This window comes from Amblyomma americanum, chromosome 2 (genome assembly GCF_052857255.1).
Source record: "Amblyomma americanum isolate KBUSLIRL-KWMA chromosome 2, ASM5285725v1, whole genome shotgun sequence".
In the NCBI taxonomy this organism is placed as follows: domain Eukaryota; kingdom Metazoa; phylum Arthropoda; class Arachnida; order Ixodida; family Ixodidae; genus Amblyomma; species Amblyomma americanum.
Window position 1 is genome coordinate 122,064,431 of NC_135498.1, and position 22,146 is coordinate 122,086,576.

Sequence of the window (22,146 nt, forward strand, 5' to 3'; positions counted from 1 at the left end):
CAATACATCCAAGGCGCTGCAAACCGCCTCGTGCGAAGCCATAGCAGGGGAGGCGAGGGGTCGGGCACGGGCGCCGCGGTGAGGCGAAAGGAGCGGCCACACCCCTCTCCGCAATTACGCCCTCTCCGTCCGAATGGAACGGCCGGAGCAAACTCACCGCGTGCGCCAATAATCCAGGTGGCCGTGACCGCAGCATCACACATGGATCAAATACCAGATAAGTGCAAGGTCATTCAAGTACAGGACCATCATTGACACTGCAGTAGCCGTGTTCTGCATACTCTTTGAATATTGAAATTGTGGAACTATCATTTCAGTGAACCAACCATACAGGTTCTATTTCCTTTACTGATGAGTCGCTGCAACGCAATGAGAGAAAAAATGGAGGAGGCAATGCGATAAGGTCTGCTATTAAGCACAAACGCCAATGAATATAAACCAGGGCCCGCATGCACGAAACAAGCGCACTAAGTCTAGTCTGCCTTAATTCTTGAACGCAATGACTGGGAGAACATGCTAACAAATGGCACTCCCCTCTTACACTTTACACAATACACTAGCTATCATATATACGCAGGCAAGTCAGGCTTAACAAGGACAAAAACACGTGAATGCGGAACCAAAACCATTGATGGCATTTATGGGCGGCTTGCTAAAAAAAACCTAGATGACGATTTGAACTAATTTCCACAGCCTGTTCAGAAAAGAAACTTTAATGACCAAAAAAATTGTTGAAAGTTCAGCGAAAATCACCTCCGCCACCATTATCCCAATACAGAGCACCACTGCATGATAGGTGGATTAGGAAATATTTTCAGGACAGTAACTTTTGGACCGTGCTTAGCACTGAATTGCAAAAAGCGCAGGGCCTACCTTTGCAGCTTGTCATGAGGCTTCCTCAGCACCTTTGAACCTGGCTCTGCTGGAGCCCGCGCGCGTGCTCAGCCACGGATAATCCGCATACAGTGCTGCCACTAAGGTTCCAAACAGGGCATTTTGTCAAAGTTTGCAAGCCCCTCACCCACTTCAAACCACAAAAAATCGTATCATAACATGGTCCAGACTCGTTTCGTTTAAAAGATGCTTCAAAAGTTACAAACATGAAGGTAGAAAAGCATTAAGGAGAGGCCATTACATCACTTTTGCAACAATAGCTATATCGAGCCTTCAGCGTGGCAGCACCGCCTTGGTCAAGTCAAGTGGCTGGTCACGTGGTGCGGAGCAGCTGCCGGCGGCACAGCGCCGTGGCGCTGGGAGCTGCTCCGCACCACGTGACTGGGCAAGTGGCGCCGTGGCTGGTCAAGTGGTTCGTCACATGGTTGGTCACGTGGTGAGGAGCACCTGCTGCTGCTGGAGGCACGGCGCGCCAGTGAAACCGAGCAGCAACCGCTGTGCGCATGCACCGCGTCAAGTGGGACGAAGATCAAGAAGCAACGCCCAGCAAAACGGAGCGGCGAAAGACTGACTTCAGAATTCAACTCAAAACGGAGCGGCGAAAGACTGACTTCAGAATTCAACTGAGCAAGTTCCACTCGGCCAGCTGTAGCTATCGCGTCACTCCAGGTTTAACCAGAGCTAAACCAACGCCAATTTTTATATAATGGCACCCCGCGACCAGAAGTTGGCGTGCCTCTCCTGCTCCACTATGACCATCACCTTTTCTCTCTCCAGCCATCCTACGCCCTCCTCACTGCGCCCGGATCACATGTACTGATCGCTCAGTTGACGCCGCGCTTAAGAAGCTGAAACTTCTCTTGATGTGAATGGGATACTTGCACAAGTGTACATTTATTATACCCTTGTCACACGGGCACTCCTAACCGCGGTTATCGAAACCGTGGTTACCGCAAACCGTAGTTGCTGCTGTTCACACGGCAGAACCGGCCACGGTTAGCCCGCTAACCGCAGTCAGCACAAATTGAGCTTGGCAACCTCGGTTTCGTCGCTCAAACCGTAAACATGGCTGCGCCCATGCCAGTGTCATGCGTTTCGAGTCAACAGTCTCGGGCTGATATGAAGAGAGTGTCGTGGTCGCACCATGCGACGATGACATTAATACGGCTTTGGGAGGAAAACTTGCCTGCTCTGCGTGCGTGCACGAGAAACGTGCGTATTTACGCTTCTATTTCAGCGGAGCTGAGTGCTGGGCTTCACGGTGAGGGGCCGTATACCTCCAAGCAGGTGCGCCAAAAAATAGATAACCTGCATAAGAAGTATCGGTAAGTAAAGTTGCAATCTCTATGCATGCTGCTTTCGAGTGCTGGTCTGTGGTTTGAACGCTGCGTAGCGGCATGCAGCCGTGAGGGGGCTCTAGCTTAGTGCGAGCTTTGTGTGGTTCACCACAACAACAACAAAAGAAAAACGTGAGGCCTAGGCTCCACTTGATGCACGAGAAATTGTGATCCGTGTTTCTTTTCGTATAAGACACATGACTGGTGTGTACCTGTTCCAACTTGACACCCGCAGTGCTAATGTAATTACGCTGCTGTTGCGTCACCAACAGTGCGCTGTCATTGCCACTGTCGTCGCATCTTTTCGCTACGTTCACAGTATCACTGAAATTCCACATGCCAGCTGAGCATTGGTTTGTTTTTATATGGCAGATACATTCATTTACTGAAGGTTTTCTTTTTCAGTGAAATGGCAGTTTTGGATTTTTTTTATTTGCATATGTGCAGTAGTGGTAATTCTTATTCCAGGAAGATCAAGCGCACTGGCACCACCACCGGCTCAGGCGGACAAGACTGGCCGTTCTATTGGCACCTCCACCGGTTTCTGGGATCGCTCCCAATGAATGATAAATGTTGATTGAAGAAAATGTGGAGGTAGGCTGTGATTTACATTTCCTCAAATAGCATGCTAAAGGGTCATTTCGCACGCTGTTGTAACAAATGCAGATTACAAAACTAGATTGTGGGTTTAAGATTGTATGAGCTGTTTACATGCTAATGTCAGCGAGTTTTTATTGTAAACACATAGTCGTTGACAAGGGTAGACGTGCGGGCTAGTTGATGGCTTATGCTTCTTTGAACAGTGAGAAAGACTGACGCAGACAGGACACACACACACAGCGTAAACTTAAAGCTATGTTTATTCTTGAAATCGACATGTGTAAACACATGGCTTGATGTGCTCGAGATGGCAAACAGGTACAATGCGGAAGAAAAATTATCCTAATCGTGTTTTCCGCGCCTTGCCAACTACGAAAGTTCTTTGCCTGGTAAAGCAAGAGATCAGCCGGAGCTGTGATATAAGACACTGTCGTGTCCCATTAATATGATAGCCACTAATATGAACAACTTGAGATATAGTGTTTTATTGGGTACCAAACGTCTTCAATGTATTAGGAGCCTGGTAATATGGAAACTCATTTGCATGGATATGGAGGGTGGAAAGGCTCGGAACCCATTTTGGTCCATGTATTTTAGTTGTGTTAACATGTACAGCAACATAAAGGAAACACTGCTGATCCAGCTATGCATTTCTTGTTTTCACAGCAGAACAGAACTGAAATGCAGTGCAAAAGTGCAAATGAAGGATTATTTTTGTTTTATGCTTAATGAGGGCCAAGCTACTCTTGACATTCCTTTCCATTCGCCCATTGCATGCAGCTTTTACTGAATTGAAACCCATATTTTACAGCTGTCAGCAAAATGGGCATAGATATGTACTTGTGGATAGTGGAGAGAGAATGTTTGCTGTGGGAAAGACATCATCATGCCTGCAAATGCCCTTGTGCCTTTCAATGATTGATAGGCACAAGGCATAGTATACTTGAAAAAAAAAAGGACAAGTTATGTCACACCTCAAGAATGGAAGGCCAGATGCGACAGTATTAATGTCTTTGCCTAGCCGCTGCATCGGCCTGTGTGTTTCCAAGAAATTTTATATTATTTTCAACACCATTGGCCGGCCAACGCCATTACAGGGTACAACATACGTATTGTTGAGCATAACATAACAGGAATGCAGGCAATAGATTTCAGTGCCAATTCTTTATTAGATGTGGTTAGAACTTAAGAAGGCCATTAACACACTCATTCTGCATAAGCATTTTGTGCTCACGTGCAGTGTCAATATTTTTTCATTTGTAATGCAGTGAGTTTGTACACTCAACACCAGTTATGGGTGCAAGAGAGCACTATAAAGTTGATTCTCGCCTCCAGTAAGTACTGCACAGCATAGCAAGAATTGCATCCTAGGAAAAATGCTATATGTTATGTGGTTGTCTTGTGCAGGTGCCAGTGGTGGCTGAAATGCCTGAAGATGCGGAGCTCGTGTCATGGGGAAGAGTCGCATTTACTGAAAATGATGTAACTGCAAGTGAAGCTTTGATAGGAAATGAGGAGACCAGCAGGTTGAATACCACTGCTGCTGACGTAAGCAATAGAGCACTGAGCAGCTCTGCTGACCCTGGGCCAAGCAGCGTTTCCCCAGCCAGTGCCCGGCCCGCCATCACAGGTGCAGACAAGGCCAGATAGAGACAGTCATCTGCAGTGCAGCAACTGCTACACTTTCTTAGTGAACAGTCAAACAGAGCTTTAAAGGCAGCCAAAAAAAGTAGAAAACTACAAAAGAAAGTAGTGGAGCTCCTGCAGGAGTCCAACAACATTCAAAACAAAATGGTTGGCATGATGGGGGACTTCTTGGCCGAAAAAAAGAAATAAAAACAAATGTGCACATTATCATCATCTTGTGATGTTGTGTCATGCTTGTTTTGTGCAACAGTGCACCACTGAGTGTCCTGCACATTAATTTCATGCATAAAATCCAGTCTTCTATCGCAACACACAACACTGATGGCATATTTCAATTTGAAGCCGCAATGTGTTTTGCTAAGGCATCCCGAACTGCCACCCCTGGTGCATCACATCAGCTGCTGGTGCATACTGGCTGAGGGCGCCGCTGCTCTTCAGCCTGAGCTGCATCAAGCCAAGCCACATCACAGCGATCGGACATCTGCTCACATATATTGTGAAGTACGCAGGCAGCATGAATGGCAGTGGTCACGTTGTGTATGTCGCACTCTAGTCCTTTCAACAGCATGCGGAACCAGGCCTTCAATCTTCCGAACACATTTTCCACAACGCGCCTTGCAGATGAAAGGTGATAGTTAAATGACTGTGTCGGAGATCCTAGTGCACCCGGTTGCAAGTAAGGCTTCATCATGTGTGTCTGGAGAGGAAACGCTTGGTTGGCGAGCAGGACAGGCCCAACTGGCACGCCATCAAGAATTTTTACTTCTCTGCTGAACAGCTCGCTGCTCAACAGTTGCGGGAGCCTTGAGACTTGAAATACACCAGCGTCGTGATTCCTACTTGGCGCACCAGCATTGACGTACAGCAATCTGTACTTGTGATCGGCCACTGCCAAAAGAATGGCACTATACCATCCTTTGTAGTTGAAGTAGTCGACTGCGTTTTCTTTAGGTGGGCACACCTCGAAATGGCATCCATCTAGGGCGCCTACGCCTTGCGGAAATCCAGTCACTGCAGCAAACTGGCACATGTGCTCGGCCAACTCGTGAGCTCTCAGGAACATCACAAACTTCGGTTCCAATAGCAGCACAACAGCATGGCAGAATTCCCAGAAAATTTCGTTTACTGTGGACCTGCCCACACCGAAAGCGTTGCTGACGCTTCTGTCTTCGCCCGACGTGGCAAGACGGTAAAGGCCGATTGCAACACGTTTGTGCAGCGGTACAGCCTTTCGCATGTTTGTGTCTTGTCTTCTCATGCCCTCGCATGCGGTCACAATGTACCTAAATGTACTGCGATTCACCCGGAAATGTTTCCTGAATTCGCTGTCTGGAAGGTAAGGCACCGTCGTCTCGTACCAAGAGTTCCCTCTCGGGTACGCCCACAACCTCCGCTCGCGTGGACATAATTGCACAATAGCAGCCTCGAGCTGGCGGCACCTCATCTCGGCACATCGTCGCTCCTCCTCCGTCCGCTCAATTTCGGCTAGGAGCGCTATAAGCTGAACACGCTGGCGCTGAAGGGCAGCCTGTTGCATCGTAAACATTAGCCAGAATTCATCTTCACGCTGTAGATTTTCGGAAGCCGGTTCGCTCGCAGCCATTGTAGGCGCTGCGATCCCGTTGCGTCTGGATAATAGCATCTGCTGCTCGAATGCTGTGGGCACAAGCAACGATGCACGCAAAAATGAACTCGTACAAACCACGCAGGTACTGCGAGGGTCGTGAGCGGAAACGCGGGAGAGCCGGCGGTAGTTGGCTACTATAATGTCTACAAAGCCGACTAGACCCAGTGTTAAAAGACTGCGCTTAGTAAACGGCGTCATATTGATGTTCATGCGCACTGAAGTTACCTGCAGCTGCTACACACGCATAGTCAAGCAAATAAAAATGCCGCAAATTGCTATTAAGCAATTTTTCAGAAACAAATACTGCAAATGTTGTAATTTTAGTTATGTCGAAGTGGGAAACATGTGATCATGGTCAAGTCGTCAAGTGGTGGGACTAATTTCTGTATGGCAGGGGTGGTTTGACGGTTTTCTTTAACCGCGGTTAAGTCGTCTAACCGCAGTTAAGCGTAACCGCGGTTACAATGCCCGTGTGACAAGGGTATTAAACGGCCACAAATAGGTGCTAAGAGTTATCATGCCCAGCTGCCGAGTTCCGGACTGTAAGTCATGCATGCACCTTTTAAGAAGCCAAGTGTCACTTTCCACGCAAGAGTACAGTCAGCAACCGAATATTAGGACTCGTGGTTTTTCGGACATGCTTGATTATTCGGACTTTTTTGCGGCACCGCGACATGACCCGTATAGCCAGTGTATAAGAGCGCCTGAAATTTCGGATGCACCACAACTGACAGCTCGATCTTTTGGGCCTCGTTCGCACATGCCGCCAGCGTTTCTGTGACAACAGCACTTGCCGAATATCAAAAAGCTGAAACCAGAGGATTTCGCCGACTCGCAGCCTACTGAAAATTTTTAAAAGTACATTAACAACAATTCATGCACTGAGTTCAAGAAAGCTTTATATATGCGAACTTCAAAATGATGCTGAAGCCATATTTAGTCTCCACCATTTCCCTTTCATCTTTGAAGAAGTCCATCAAGTCCATCAGTGGCTAAGGAATGAATGATACAGCCTAACAGAATCCTTGGGTTTCATCGCATGCATGAAAGGCTTACTTGCTCTGTTGTCAAGACCATCTCGAACTTTTTTTCGGACTCATCAGATCACATGGGGGCCACAACGACAACCCAGCTACAATACAGTTGCGTGCTGCATTAAAAAAAGTAACTGTTCATAATGAGCCTGTTTATGCTGCAACATAGAACTGCATAATTCTGAAGACTACATCAATCATGTCCTGCAGTAGTGCTGTTGGGGCTTCAGCACGCAACACGTTAAATTCGTCAACAGAGGGGAGGTGCATTTTGGATGCTGACTCTGCTAAGCAGCACTAGATAGCCAGCGGTCCTGTCAATATCTCTCATCCAGAACATATCAGTGAACTGGGAGGAAACAGAGTAGTCACGTACATGGCTGGTTGTTTTGCACAAATTGAGTACTACGCTGCTGTGCGAACAATGCACAGGGATGCTGATTCACAACTTAGCCAGAGAAAAACCATATTCTTTCATTCAGCAAAAAAAACATGGGAGAACTGAGCTACCCATCAGACAGCGTAATTAAAATCTGCTGAAAATGTGATTCTCTAGTGCGAGTGGCATCGTACACTAAAAACCTGACATCAACTTTGCTAAGGGTTCTTGCGCATGAGGTTCTGAACTTATTCCAGGAAAGACAGCTTTTCCTGGACCTTCATGAGCACGTAGCTGACAGCTCTCCACTTGAAATTTCATTTTTGTCCTAGTACAGAGCGCTGCAGAGTGCTTCTTGAACAAGAGACTTTATCATGCAGGCATGCAGGTCACAGAAAGTGCTTACTCAGGAACCTTACTTGGTGTAATAATGCTCTAGTGATGGCATAGGTAGCTCCTACAAGACTGTTCACATCCCAACAACTCTGTACTGACTAAGCTGGCAGCTGCTGACTGGTTTGTTTCAACAAAGCGCACAGAGAGAATTTTCTGCGCAGCAGTTCATACAATGCGGTAAATGCTGACCAGGCACTTTGGCACTGTGAAGAATGGGACTACACACGCAAAAAAAAAAAAGAGCCATTACTACAGCATTTGCACTTCCGCGCTGGTGTTCTGCACTCAAAGTACAAGGGTTGGGACATCTAGTGGAGCCACTCAGTATTTGTTCTCATCGCTGTCCATATTAATGGGACAAAAATACATGGTTCCCAAAGGGTTCCGTTCATTTTCACCACGTCCATTGTCAGGACAGCGAGTTTCCATATTGACGAGGCATAAATACAGTGAGAAAGTTTGGTCCCCAGAAAAACTGTCCATAATTCGTCATACATATAAATAGGGGTCGTATTAACAGGGCACGACTGAACACAATACCAAATGAATATCCGTACTGAATTTTTACACTTTTTTCCTTTAGGCATGGTGATTATTTGTGTTACATATTTTCCAGGCATCCTACGTGACAGTGGACTGTATGGGAAGTTGTTGCGTCTGGTACAAGGTTCCGTCTTCACAATATATGGAGACCCAGCCTATCCCCTGCGTCCACTTCTCAAGCGGTCATAGGCAGATGCTGCACTTAGCAGAGAGCAACAGCTGTTTAACAGTGCCATGAGCACTGTCCGCCAAGCCATTGAGTGTGGATTCAGGAAAGACAATGCTGCGGCAGGCATTACAATCAAACTGGCATTACAATCCTGGATGCCGTGCACTATTGGGACATGGCATGGAGTGCGGTCACTGCCACGATGGCCAAAAGTGCTTCACGAAGTGTTTTGGCGATGCGGACTACGCAGAAGAAAACCTGGAACCACAAGTGACCCTGGAACCACCAAGGACTGCGAACTCGACACGGCCATGGAAGCGGTTGGTGCAAACGGGATCGCGCACAGCGATTAAGTTTCTGTGGATGATGCCATTGCCACCTCCGAGACTGTGACCATTGACCAGACCATGGCCGGGTGTGTCGAAGCGCACAACAGTGGCGAAGAAGAAGAAAAGGATGAGCCGCTGCCGGAACCAACCTTTATATCGGATGTAGCAGCATTAGACCTTCTCAGAAGGTGCCGTATTTACACGACTGTAAGTCAACTTATTTTTTAAAAATTCAAAAATCCGAAGTGCGGGGGTCGACTTACAATCGGAACCAAGGCACGGCACCATAAATAAAGGAGAGCCAAACGAGATATTGAGGATGCTACAGCGTGGTTCCATTTTTTCTGCGTGGCTCCGTCACATCGCTATTGGTGCTGGTCTTAAGCAGCTGCTATGTCAATGTGCAGAACTGGCACCCCCTCCCCGCGCTCGGCGGGCGATGGCAGCTGTCGACAGGCAGCAAATCGGCACCCGCCCTCCCCACATGTGGTTGCAGATTATGGCTGCTGATATGCGACGGCGGGCGGCCTGATAATGCTATTGCGTTCTACTCTTAAGGGGAAGCTTAAGCATCCAAGTTTTTTGTTTTACTTTCAACTGCATATTCGGCGCTCAAGGGAGTGTCGATAGGTGATGGAAGGGCCACTATTCCAATCGCAGCGGCATCACCACTCGGAATGACAGCGGTGCTGGGGAGTGTCGGTAGCTGATGGAAGAACAGACGCTGCTCACGTGTAGTTTCGCTTTGGCTTCGACACATTTCAGGACTGCCGGCTGCGTTTTACAAGTTTTTAATGCCGTGCTTCATCAGCCGTCATTTGTGCTCCAAGCCCGGTAAGCGTCTGGCACTCATTCGCGACTACATTCAAGATGGCTGTCATTCTTTACGCTGAAGAAACGAACAACTGTGCACCAGGCCGCAAGTTCGATGTTCACAACGGGTGATACAAATGTGGCAGCTGCAGCAAGGCAAAATTTTCAGCTGTTCCACGCGATGTCTTGGTGAAGCTGTTTGCGAAGTGCAGAACTTCACTGCGCGACAACATTAAAACGGCATGCTGTGGGACCACAGCAGTGATCACGACGGCAACATTCGTGAGCACGATGGTGCAAGTGTGAGCGAGTAGTACAGTGACTAATATATTTCCGCTTTGGACCATGCCCGCACGTGGCAGCTGATAGCGGCCTATGATAAACAGTGGCGACAGGATAATGCTATTGAGTATTACTGTTAAAGGCCAAGCTTAAACGACCTCCAAGTTTTTTTTTTTCTCACATGAAATATATGGAGGTCAACTTAAATTCGAGTTCACTTATGGTATGTTCACGATGATTGCGAGAGCCACATGGCACTGCAAGTTTTAGAAAAGCGATTTGTGCTCACCGGACAAGAGAAAATGTGACAGAAAACGCTGCACTTTTTTCAAGCGCTAGCATTGCAATAAACATGTCTTCAGCTGCTGAATAGCATCATTTTTCAATTTGTCCCTTCCTGCCTCTTGCGCTTTTTTTATACGGTCCCGTGAAAAACGTATCAGTGGAGTTCTAATGTAATGAATAAGTTCATGTAGTTAAGTGACGGTTTGGTCCAAGGCCCTTTTCCCAAGCATTTCATCCCAGAAAAGCCGAGCAACAGGCCGGGGAAAATCTTGTGCTCATTAGGAAGCTGGTGGGTCCCCGGCGGCACTGGGGATCGAACCCAGCACCTCCCGAATTGAGGCAGATGCTCTACCACAAGGCCACCGCTTCAGTAAAAAAAGGGCCACAATTGGGCTTTTACGGCAAGGGTTGCTTGACGGGGGAAAGAATCAATGGCCCGTGAACAGAACAGTTTGGTCCAAGACCCCTTTCAGAAGCTTCTCATTACATAACCGGTGGGTACCTGGAGGCAAGGACTGGGGATCGAACCCTGCACTTAATTAAGGTCAGTGAATGAGTATTTTTCACAGAAGTACAAAACCGCAATACGCTGAACTATGTCATGGCCCTTTTAAGGCTTGATTTGAAATAGAGTTTGGCGTATGTGCGCTTTAAAGCATGCTATTTCATTTGACCATATTATACTGGTACCACATTCCGCAGTGTCAGAACATCAGCTCTACATTTATTGCAGCTTTGGTAGTGCTGCGAGGAACCTTCGACATGGAGTATAAGGCTGCTGTGACCTGTTCTTTGTGCAAATCTCTCCTTTTAACGTTTCCTCTGAATCTGACATGGTTTCTTAAAGAAGTATAGACACCTAATTTTGGTGGCATGCTTTGTTCTCTACAATGATGCGGAAGACATTACTATGCATGAATCACCATGTGGTATTCACCTACGACCGCTAAAAAATTTATAATCGTTATTTTTCCTGTCACGCTGTTTCGGTTTCAACAGCTGAACGGTGCCTACAATGTCAAAGAGTGGTTTTAAGTCACATGAGGCATGAAAAAACCGTCGATATAATCACTGCTTCATTGTTTTATTTCAGTAAAGTGCTGAAGGCACCCTTCCTCAAGAGCCAGAATTACAATGAATGTGAAAGCAGCGATTATATTGCAGTTTTTTCATGCCTCAAGTGATATAAAACCACTCTCTGATGTCGCAGTCCTCATTCAGCTGTTGAAACCGAAACAGCACGAGAAAGAAATTCGATCATAAATTATTTAGCGCTCGTAGGAGAATATGGGGTGGTAATCCATGTATAATAAGTCTTATGCATCATTACAAACAAAAAAGCATGTGTCCAAAAGTTAGGAGTGCCTACACTCCTTTAAGGCCCTAGATGATGAGTAGCATAAAATCCAGACCCATCATGCCAAACCCTCCCCACAATCATAATTTTGGCGAACCACTCACTGCCATGACAGGAATCCATGGCCACCTGGATAGCAGGCCACACAAGGCTGCCACTCTCGCTATAAAAGAAATCCCCCTGCATGAAGGAAGCTCACTTACCTGCAAGCTGTCGTAATGCCTGCACATGGAAGCTCACCTGACTCAAAAATTTTGCAGCAGCCCAATACACCTTTATCCAGCCCTACTAGATGCAGTGCAGACATACTCCTCTCCCACTTCACTTCGCAGGGCCACTATGCAGCTGAAGCACTGTAAGCAGCAAAACAAGTCAATAAAAAACAAGTTTTTCCTTTCAGATAGCAACACTCCCTATCGCAACAGTAACATGTGCCCAGGACGTTACTCCCCACCTCAAGCACCACATAATCTGTAGTAGCAGGCAGCACTGAAGTGTAACATAAAGAGGATACAAATTTACATATATTCTCAATATTGCATGCACACGATTTAGCTCTTTCCATGACCCTGAATGTTTTTATAATACCCAGCTTAATCCTCGAGACACCACCACACTTGCTGTTCTAACTTTCACAACTGCAACATTGTTCCTGCTCTTCTCAAGATTTTGCACAATGCATTAGGCTTATGAACATGAGGCACAGACAATGGAGACCAGTACAGGCAAGCATGAAGCAGAATAGCACAATCCTGGTGAGAGAGCATAGAAATATTGATGGCTAACATCGTAAGTGACAAAAAGCACCATTATACTCCAAACACAATTATATGCAAGAACAAGAGGCAACCAATAAAAGCCCCCCTTATGTACTGTATAATCTTGATGAGAATTAGGTTTGTCAATAGCTGGACTTCTGCATTCCTACTACACTGGTTATGGAAGTGTTAGCAGTTCTGCTGATCAGCTCCGTATGTTTCTATTTTTAACATGAACATGTGAGCGTTGGCCACCAAATCGATAAGTGCTGTAGCACGGACCGCAGCGGCCAAATAAGCGAAAATACGCACGTGCACGCAATGTCATGAACAGTCCAGTGCACGTGCTCTTTGCTAGGCTGTTCAAGGAAATGAATCCAACCCCTGTTTCTATTGAGCAAGTTATAGTCTTCCACTTTGCTTCTTTTTTCATGAACACTGACATGAAGTTCTAAATAAAAGGCCATATGGTAGCATAGTAACAATGAAATCTAATCGCACTGTTTAGCTTAATACTTCACATTCACGCTTTTCTTTGCTACAGGAAGGAAGGCGGTACTGCACTGCCTTATCTAAGCGGCAAGCAGAAAACAGAATAAAAGGCAATAATAGACCCATAAGCAAATAGGGTTGGTTCCGTTATCTGGAACAGCCTAACAGAGCTCACTTTCACAGTACTGTTTTAATGCGCGCATGCACACATTTTCACAAATTTCACTGCTCTGCCCCATGATATGGGACACATCAACTCAGCGGTCGACACTCGTGTGCTCACGTTAAAAAACTGAAAGGGTGTATACTTGCATTTTCAAGCACATTTTATGAGCATGGTTCTTCACTATTACATGCCACCAGAATGCCTACTCAATGCACTTTTGCCGCTGACTCATGCATGTCTACAGTATGACGTACTGAACTGCACAGCTCAAAGTATGCACAGCTAACTGCATAAAACCAACATGAAAAATGTTCTGGCAAAATGGTTGATGCTGAACAATATTTGAACTACTCACAGAAATAGCTTCACAAGATTAACTTCAAAAAAACTGGAGGGGACATTTAAGTTCCACCTTTTAAGGTGGGAGGCTAAATAAAAAAATTTTAATCAACAGTCAGAGGTATAAATTTTATTTTATCTGAAGAGCATGTTTTGTTTAGCTTATCACACTATTTTAAAAACTATCAATAGTGAGGTTTGTTTTTTTTAGAATGTTCTTTCATGAAAAAATGCCACAAAATTTCTCGCCGTACCAGCAGTGATGTCAGGTCTCAAATCAAATCAAGAAAGCTTTGGCGTTTGTGTAGCTGGATGTGTGCCCTATTCAATGAATTAGGAAAAATGTATTGCGATTAATATTAACAATTTAATTTTCAAAAGCTCAACTAAATGAGCAAAAATGACCTATAGTATTATACAACTTAAAAAACAGCAGTTAACATTGAGCCACGATCCACAGCGCACTGTATAACTCTGCTAGCCAGTCACAAAAGTAAATGAAATCAACTTTTTAATGTTTGACTTTATTAAACAAGCCAGGTAACAAAATTCCACAGCTTATAACTTTTTTTATCGTGATTAGCTTCTTGTTTAGGTGACAAGAGAAGTCTCAACAAAGAACTACGTTTTTGTCATGGAGGAATTCTGTGCGCTGGCATAAATGTGGGCGGAGCTTCACTGCAGACTTAAGTTGTATCCGACTATAGTTTGATTAGACCTATTTAAACAATGAGCTGTAATGTCAAAAATTTAGCAGCTATTTTATTTATCTGTCATTTCATGCATCAGTACACTAGAAATAAGCATACAAAATTCCAGTGTAAAATATTTGTTCACAAAAAGTTATCAATGCTTGTGTAACACAACGTTGAGCAAAAAGATGTTTTGAAAAAAACAAAAAGAAAGTTTTCAAATAACGTCAAAGGTATCAAAATAATTACATAGAAACATGAAATGCACCATATTCATAACTGAGGCACCCCTACGGCAGAGCGAGGTCTTCTTTTGCTTGCGTTACTACTTGTATATCCTCTCTTGCTCGTTTTATACCCCCGTCACATGGGCATTTCAAAGGCCCTCGAACCGATAGTTTATCGACTCAAAGGCGATCGAGCGCTGCTACACGGGCAGTTTCAATGGCCATCGAGTCAATAGTCTATCGCGTCAACGGAGCAGCGCGGAACTCCATCGAGATTTCGAGGGCCTTCGAGCGCTGCCCAAGGTTGCTAGCGTTGCTTTGAGCGGCGCCAAGCGCACTTTCGTACAAGCATGAACAAACATTATTCGCCTAAACTATAATGCAAGCAGTCTGTACAATAATTATAAAATTGCATCAGACTGGTTTTAAGCGCATTAATTTTGCGTTGCAGTCTTTGCGTTGCTTGCGTACTTAGCGTTGACAACATGGCGGCGCCCTGCCCACCGCTTCACAGAAATAACAGCTTCGTCGCTAATCCCTCAAAGCAATGTCGTGTTCTAAACTGTTGCTTCGCCTTCAATCTGCCCATTCTTATCTTCGCATAAAGTTTCAAGAGACAAATAGCTTTTCTTTTTCCGATATCAAGGCGATTTCCCAGGTGTTAAGCCTGACGAAGCAGCACTCCGACGCAGTTGGACTGGCTTGGTTTTTGCTCGTCTTGTATTAGAGTGGCTACAGCAGTGTCTGCATCTGTCCGTCGCGTACATGCAATTAAAAGTGTTTTAAACGACATGCGCGTATGCGTGTATTTAAGCATTTAGTATGTATTTATCAAATATTTGTTATTTTTGCAAAATCCAAAGTAGCGATTGTGGCGCCACACAAGCTTGGCGTAAGACACCAGAACCATTTCAATAGGCATTGAGATTTGCCGTGTAGCAGCGACACAACTCCTTCGAGTTCGATGGCGATTGAGAATTTCGAAGGCCCTCGACTCGATGGCCATTGAAAGTGACCATGTGACAGGGGTATTAGGCAATTACCTGAAGGACACTAAGCCCTCAATATCCATTGGTAATCTTTGGTGATGCAAGCACTCTTGATTATTACCATGGTTCTGTGCTAGCATATTTCTTACGGTATCGTACTATGCCTGCATCCAATACTGAGGTGACCTAAAGCATTATAGCATTATACATGTTGGGAGCCCGCTAAATGATAAGCCCACTGAAGCACTTATTTTCAAGTCGTATTTTGCCATGTAAACACTTAAGACAGGAGTTCAACTGAGCACAGGTCACTGACTGGAGCTTTGACATTGTTGTTCACCTCGTTTTGGAAGGTGTCTTTTGTGCTTCAGATCTCTCTAATCCACATCAGCGAGTCGACTGTTCACTTGAAAAGCACCCTATGATGGAACAAACTGGCAAATTTGCCAAGAGTTGCCGCATGCGCACAAAGACCAGGCCACGGTGGCCGTCGTGCTAGGCTGTTACAGGAGCTGCGCGCAGCCCCCGACCCTTTCCTTCCATCATAATACTGCTGGCATACGCACCGCCGATATTCACGAGAAGCCACGTGCCGCCCAGCTGCAACCAGCGTTACTCAACATTTCTCGAACATCCTTGCGATCAATCTTTTGTTTGCTCTTGTTTTGTTGCAGTTGTTTGCAGATATGGCTGTAGCCCACGATTTTGATAAGCGGGAGATATAAACTGAATTAGAACATTAGTGGAGAATCGGAAATCTGAACCGACAGTGTTGCAAAAGCAGTTGGATTTACCCTCGATGATCGGTTTGATTCTTTTACTCTAAGCCGAGGCTTCACACACGGGAGTGTTGTTAGTGCGAAAGCACCATTTCACGAAGTCTAACCGGGTCGTTAAGATGTGCGCCGTTTCAACTTGAGTGACGCTAGGAGGAAGCGACGCGGCGCTTCAGTGGTTGCGGTTTATGCGATCACTCCAGACGGATACGTCTCACTCATCCATGCCGCTCGTTGGTTACGCGAGACAAAATGCACGCGTCTACGCTGCAGCATATCATTGCGCTTTCACCTCTCTCTCTGCCTCCGCGCTCTCTTCATCAGGTACAGTAATGTGCCCCTCGATAACAAAGCCTCGAGTCTTCTCTTTCTCTTGGTTTGTACTGGTGGCTATCAATCACGATCTGGGTGGAACACCCCCAAAATTGACTTTGCCCAAATTGAAAATTGTGTTGACCCACTTTAGCAAGTCTTAACCGGTTTAACTACGTTAAACTTCCTATCACTTTTATGTACGATAAAGGTAGGTCGAGGGTGGTGGTGGTGGGTGGGTGGGCTTAGCTAAGCGAGGGTCATGGGGAGATGGATGGAGGGTGGTGCTTCCGGTTTGTGGTGGCTCTTCATTTGGGCTGGAGGCTACAATTCAGGCATCAGGGTCGCAGAGGGAAAAGGTACAGCACCGCTGCTTTCACAGGGAAAATTGACGTGATAATGAATGCCATTGGTTACGAAATGTGATCTTTGGCTCTTTGGCTCAAGTTTATCTTACAACTCTGCGGGATACGCTGGCTCGCCTGCATGCCTTAAGCAAAGTTTACATGAAGCAACCCAGGCGTTCATTATCGCCAGTGCCAAATTTCTGCCCCTTTCCAAGGCACAACACGTGTCACATATAATATATATACCGGCTGGAACATACGATGTGCTCTGCATGATACTTTCCTTCACTTGTGATGATAACACCATATAAGAACAGCTTTAGTAGCGCTCGCTTTCAATTGGTCTTTGAGGGTCATTAGAATACCTCCTCCAGTGTCCTAGCAAACAAGAATGTTGTTAAAATGTGGGTGGGTGGCTCAGCACAGAGGAAAATAGCCAGAACCGTTGGGACAACACAGTCGGACAGGCGGAAAAACCAGACTGGCCCAGGACCACAGTGGTACTCTGAAGTTTTCACTTCTGACGAAGGATCGCTTACAGCAGTGTTCAACTTGGCACTGGTTAGAGCATACGAGTTTTGAGTCGAACTCTTAACTTGGGGGTGAAACATGAACCACATTTGCAGGCTGAGTGTTCGAAACTGGGTTTGCCCCCAAAAGGGCGTAACAAGATTTGTGGAGCCTCCTCCAAACACACATTCCTGAAGAAGCCGGGTGCCGGGCCAGGGGTGGCTTGTATCCATTTTTACCAAACGGTGTCCGGCAGTGGGTTTCGAACGAAACACGAACACAAAAAACTGTCAACAGTATAATCAGTGCTTTCAGAGACGAAGGACGTATTCACAACGCAGCACGAAACTGTAGCCGCAAAACTACTGAAGATGAGGATACTGCTATGGTTGCCACCTCCCGTGAGGATTCGTCCATTACAGGTGGGCAAATCAGGGACGCTGTCGACGTCAATGTTAGTGACAAACTGGTGCAACAGCATCTTCGTGAAGCAGGGCTAAGAATCAGGAGCGCCACACAAAAGCCCCTGCTTTCTACAAATAATTCTAAAGCAAAACGGCTTGCTTTTGCTCAAGCCCATGCTCATTGGACAATAGAAGACTGGGAGAATGTTGTCTTCACAGATGAGTCTACCGTCTGCACTGAGTAGAGCTAAGGCCGGAGCGCGTATCATCCAGATAACAAGAGGTTGGTGTTTTTCTATTATGCTCATATGAATTATTTGCTTTCCGTCATTGGCTTTATCCCCACGTGTTCATGTATCTGCTTGTTTCGTTGCAAACTTAAGCCTCCAGAACTGGAGATATTTTTTGAGCTGTTACTCGCTTTTCGTTTCCAGCTTAAACTTGTCTGTGCCTAGAAAAAACTAGTGGGTCATTACGCCGTTGTGTTTGATTTGAGATACTTTTGATTACTGTAACACTCATTCAAGCGACGACCCAATTTTGCACTTTTTGCAAATCACCTAAAGTCTGTTTGTTGTGTTGGGTTTTATGGCACATAAGCGACTCAAGCCATCATGCGCCAAAGTCAAGGTAAGAGAAATTGTTCTCCGCAGAATTGTTTAGACATTAATTATCGGTCCTGTAGAGGGCGTAAAACGCTGTTTTCTATTGCCTAATGCTAAAAGAAGAAAAAAATTTATCAATGGCTAATATTAAAAGCTTTAAAAAGGTTGGGTAACCTCACTAGGCATCCTTCGCTGTACAAGGATGCTAAGCATACCAACCAGTAAAACAAAACCTCTGCCTTTTTCTCAAGAATGAGAAGGTGGCTGAGGTGTATAAAAATATAAAGCGAATCAGTAGGTAAAATTTAGTTTGCTGAGACAACCTGCCTCTCTTAAAGGGGCTCTGAAACGCTTTCCGAGGAGAGCACATTAACTCACTTAGTCACTGCACTGTGTTGCCATGAAAACCAGAGCCAAATAATACTCTTCTGCACGCAGCAGACGACCCACAATCACGTGTCAAAGTTGGCGAGCCCTTCCCGGCGACTTTTTCATGCTCGCACCCTCCTTTGTCCCCCGCATCTGCGTAGACAAGGTGAGAGGTGGCCATTGGTTAGATTCTTTCAGACGTCAGGCATATACCGTGGCCGCAGCCAATAAGCCGCTTATCTCCGGTGGGTCGGAAAGCTCCACTCCCAGAGGGGGGTCGGTGAAAGAGCGCCTACCTTCCAGCGTGTAAAAATTGACGAGAGGAGAGGGAAAGGCGTGATCACGCTGAAATTGAAATTTTAACTACAGATAACTCAGTTTCTACAAAGCACATTTAAAAAATCCTTGCTGGACACTATTGGTGAAGTGGCGTGGTTCAATATCCCAGGCATGCCGCAACTTTATTAGAGCCCCCTTCACAAACCCTTTGAAAAGCTCAACACATAGGATATGTCGAAAATCGCACCTTCTCTCAAGAGCAACGCTGGGTGTAAAGGAATGTGTTCATTATATAACTGAGTAAAGCATTTTTTCCTTATTTTTTCAAGTTATGTGCATGAGTATAAAATGTGATTTACTGTTAGCTCATCTCCATATCTTCTGTCAATAGAAAGTAGTGTGTGATGTGTGTATGTATGGCCTATACAGAGACGACATAAAATAACATCAATGAAACGCTCCTGGTGCAAACATAACTTCCATTCGCCTAACACTGGTTTCACGTGTACTTTGTTATTGACTTCGTTTCTCCATTTGAACTGCCACTTTTCTCTTACATTATTATCAATTAAGTTAATGCAATATTTAAACGGCATATTTACTTTTTTTATATGCGTATCACAAGCTTCAGCAGCGCAGAAGTCTGCCCTCTCGTTCCTTTTTATTTTGACATGACTCGGGACCCAGCACAGTTTTATGTTTTGTCCTTGAGCTGTGGCTGTTACAATGTTGCGTATGATGTCGCCAATCATAGAAGTGATTACATTTCTAAGGTGGAAAGCAGTAAGTAAGCTTACGTAGTCTGTGTAAATAATACTGTTTGTGAGGTTCTCGTTTATTATTTGTTCAATGGCTACACCGACGGCATAACATTCAGCAGTGAACATTAAACACTGTGGAAGCCTTACGATTTTATTGCAATTCCCTTGTACTACTGCGCTTCCAACTTAAAAATCTGTTTTTGAGCCATTTATTGTACAAAAAGCTCTGAAGGTACTGTATTTTTCCTCGAGTGCAACAAATTCTTGTATAATACGTTGTTGTGGAGTTTGTTTGTTACGGAACTGAGTAAGAGTAAAATCGCAGATTGTAGGAAAATGATACCATGGAGGCAGTGGATCTTGCCTTCGAGCAATGTCAGGTAATGTGTCCAGTAGGCCGAGGTTTTGGCAAATCTCTTTAAAACGCAAGAGCAGTGGCCTAGTAGTCTGTGGTTTGTTGTTAAATAGTGTTCTAGACGGGCACTTTGTGACTATTGGGTGACAGATGCGTTTAAGTAGTGAACGGATTTTTAGAATGCACAAACACGTGAGCATCGTTCCGTCTGTAAGTGATGCTTCATTAGCTTCTGGATACAGACCGTTTATGGGTGACGTCCTGTATGCACCCATAGAAAGACGCAAACCTAATTATGTATTGGATTTAATCTAAGATAATATGGTCTTGCTGACCCATAAACTATATATCCGCAATCTAAGGTAGAAGGAACAACAGACTGATAAATTGTAAAAGGCATGCCCTATCAGAAACCCAGTGTTTTCGGGAAAGTACTTTAAGTATGTTCAAGGATCCGGAGGCTTTCTGTTTTAGAGCATTAATGTGAGGTAACAATGACAACTTTTTGTTAAAAGTAATGCCCAGAAATTTTACTTCATTTTTTATAGGCAGTTCAATTTTGTTTAGATGTAAGCTGGGCTTGGAATGTAGACCTCGTTTTAGTGAGAACAGCACGCCCACTGTTTTCTATGTGGAGAACTGGAATCCGTTTTTGTCTGCCCATGTCTCTAGTTTGTTCATTGTTAATTGTGTTAGTCTCTCGCATGTTGCTACATTAAAGGATGTACAAGCTATTTGAAGGTCCTCGACATTGACTGAATACATCATGGACTTTGGGATTATATTGTTAATGAAATTCGTCTGTACAATAAACAGTGTTGTCCTTAATATACACCCCGAGGAACCCAGTTCTCTTGAACGAAGTTCCTGGAAAAGGCTGATTACAGGCGTACTTGAAATAAGCGGTTCCACAGGAAATCATTTGGGCAGTTTAACATCCTGCCGTGGATGCCAAGTTCTGCAAGGTTGCGAAGAATTCCCAAATCTCTATGTTGTGACGAATGCTTTCTCCAGATCAAAAAAGACAGCAAGGCAGTGTTGTTTATGTATAAAAGCTTCTTTGCTTTTGTTTTTGAGGCAAACTATATGGTCGGTTGCTGAGCATGCCTTTTTAAAACCGTACTGATAGATGTCAAAAAGCTTGCGAGCTTCAAGGAAAAAAGTTCTTATATTTAGAACACTTTCAAAACTTTTGGTGAGACAGCTTGTAAGGGCTATTGACCTATAGTTGCTAAGGGAGGTTGGCAGCTTTCCAGGTTACAGAAATGGTACTCTAATGGCTCTTTTCCATTCGTTCGGTATTTTTCCTTCTATGAATATTTTACTGAAGAAATTAAGGAGTGCTTCTATGGCAGGCTGGGAAAGATGGGCAAGCATTTCATAGTGTATCTGGTCGTGTCCTAGAGCAGTTTTTTTGTTGGCATACAGTACTTTATTAATTTCTTTGAGGGTAATTAGACAATTGTATTTTTAATTCACTCCTCCATTTGTTGGGAGCCTGTGTTTTTTGCCTGTGCATATGTAATTTAGAAATGACTGACAATAGTGTGAAGAACTTGAAACTGCAGCGAAGTGCTCCCCCGATATGTCTGCCTGTTCCACTATGTTTTGTGTACCGGGTGTTCTCAAAAAAGGAACCGTGAAGGGTGAGTAGCTGCCATTTAGTTTTCGAACCCACATTTTAGTTGATGAGGATGAACTGTTTATAGAAGACACCCAAGCTTTCCAGGATGTTTTTTCGGCATTGGGCCGAATATACCATGCTTGCGCTCTCGCCTTTTTGAAAAGGATAAGATTCTCGTGCGTTGGGTATTTGCGAAAGACTCCCCAGGCTTTATTTTGTAGTTTTTTTGCCTCCTTGGATTCACGTGTGTATCACACATAGTGGTTCTGACGGACCACTCCTGAGGATTTTGGGGTTGATAGGTGCGCAGCAGTAAGGATGCATGTTGTGAACGTTTTATTTATTTCATCTATGCTGAGATTTTCTAAAGCAATATTCTTTACACCGGCATTTTCTCTAAACAATTCCCAGTCAGCTAAATGTAACTTCCAATGCCGTGGTTTTGTGGG

The 22,146-nt window shown here is 44.9% G+C and overlaps 1 protein-coding gene across 4 annotated transcripts in view; it reads right to left on the bottom strand.

The window, feature by feature from the left end:
* LOC144121783 (uncharacterized) overlaps positions 1–22,146 on the bottom strand; it is a 101,771-nt gene that overhangs the window by 68,348 nt on the left and 11,277 nt on the right. For 3 of the 4 annotated variants that reach the window (XR_013312693.1, XR_013312692.1, XM_077655181.1), the window contains exon 2: positions 11,933–12,045. Coding sequence is in view for 1 of the 4 variants with exons in the window: in XM_077655181.1 (XP_077511307.1) it covers positions 11,933–11,999 (67 nt within the window). In the remaining 3 variants the exon portion in view is untranslated. Of the gene's footprint in view, positions 1–11,700; positions 11,856–11,932; positions 12,046–22,146 lie in introns of those variants that run through there. The other variant, XR_013312694.1, reaches the window with a different exon arrangement.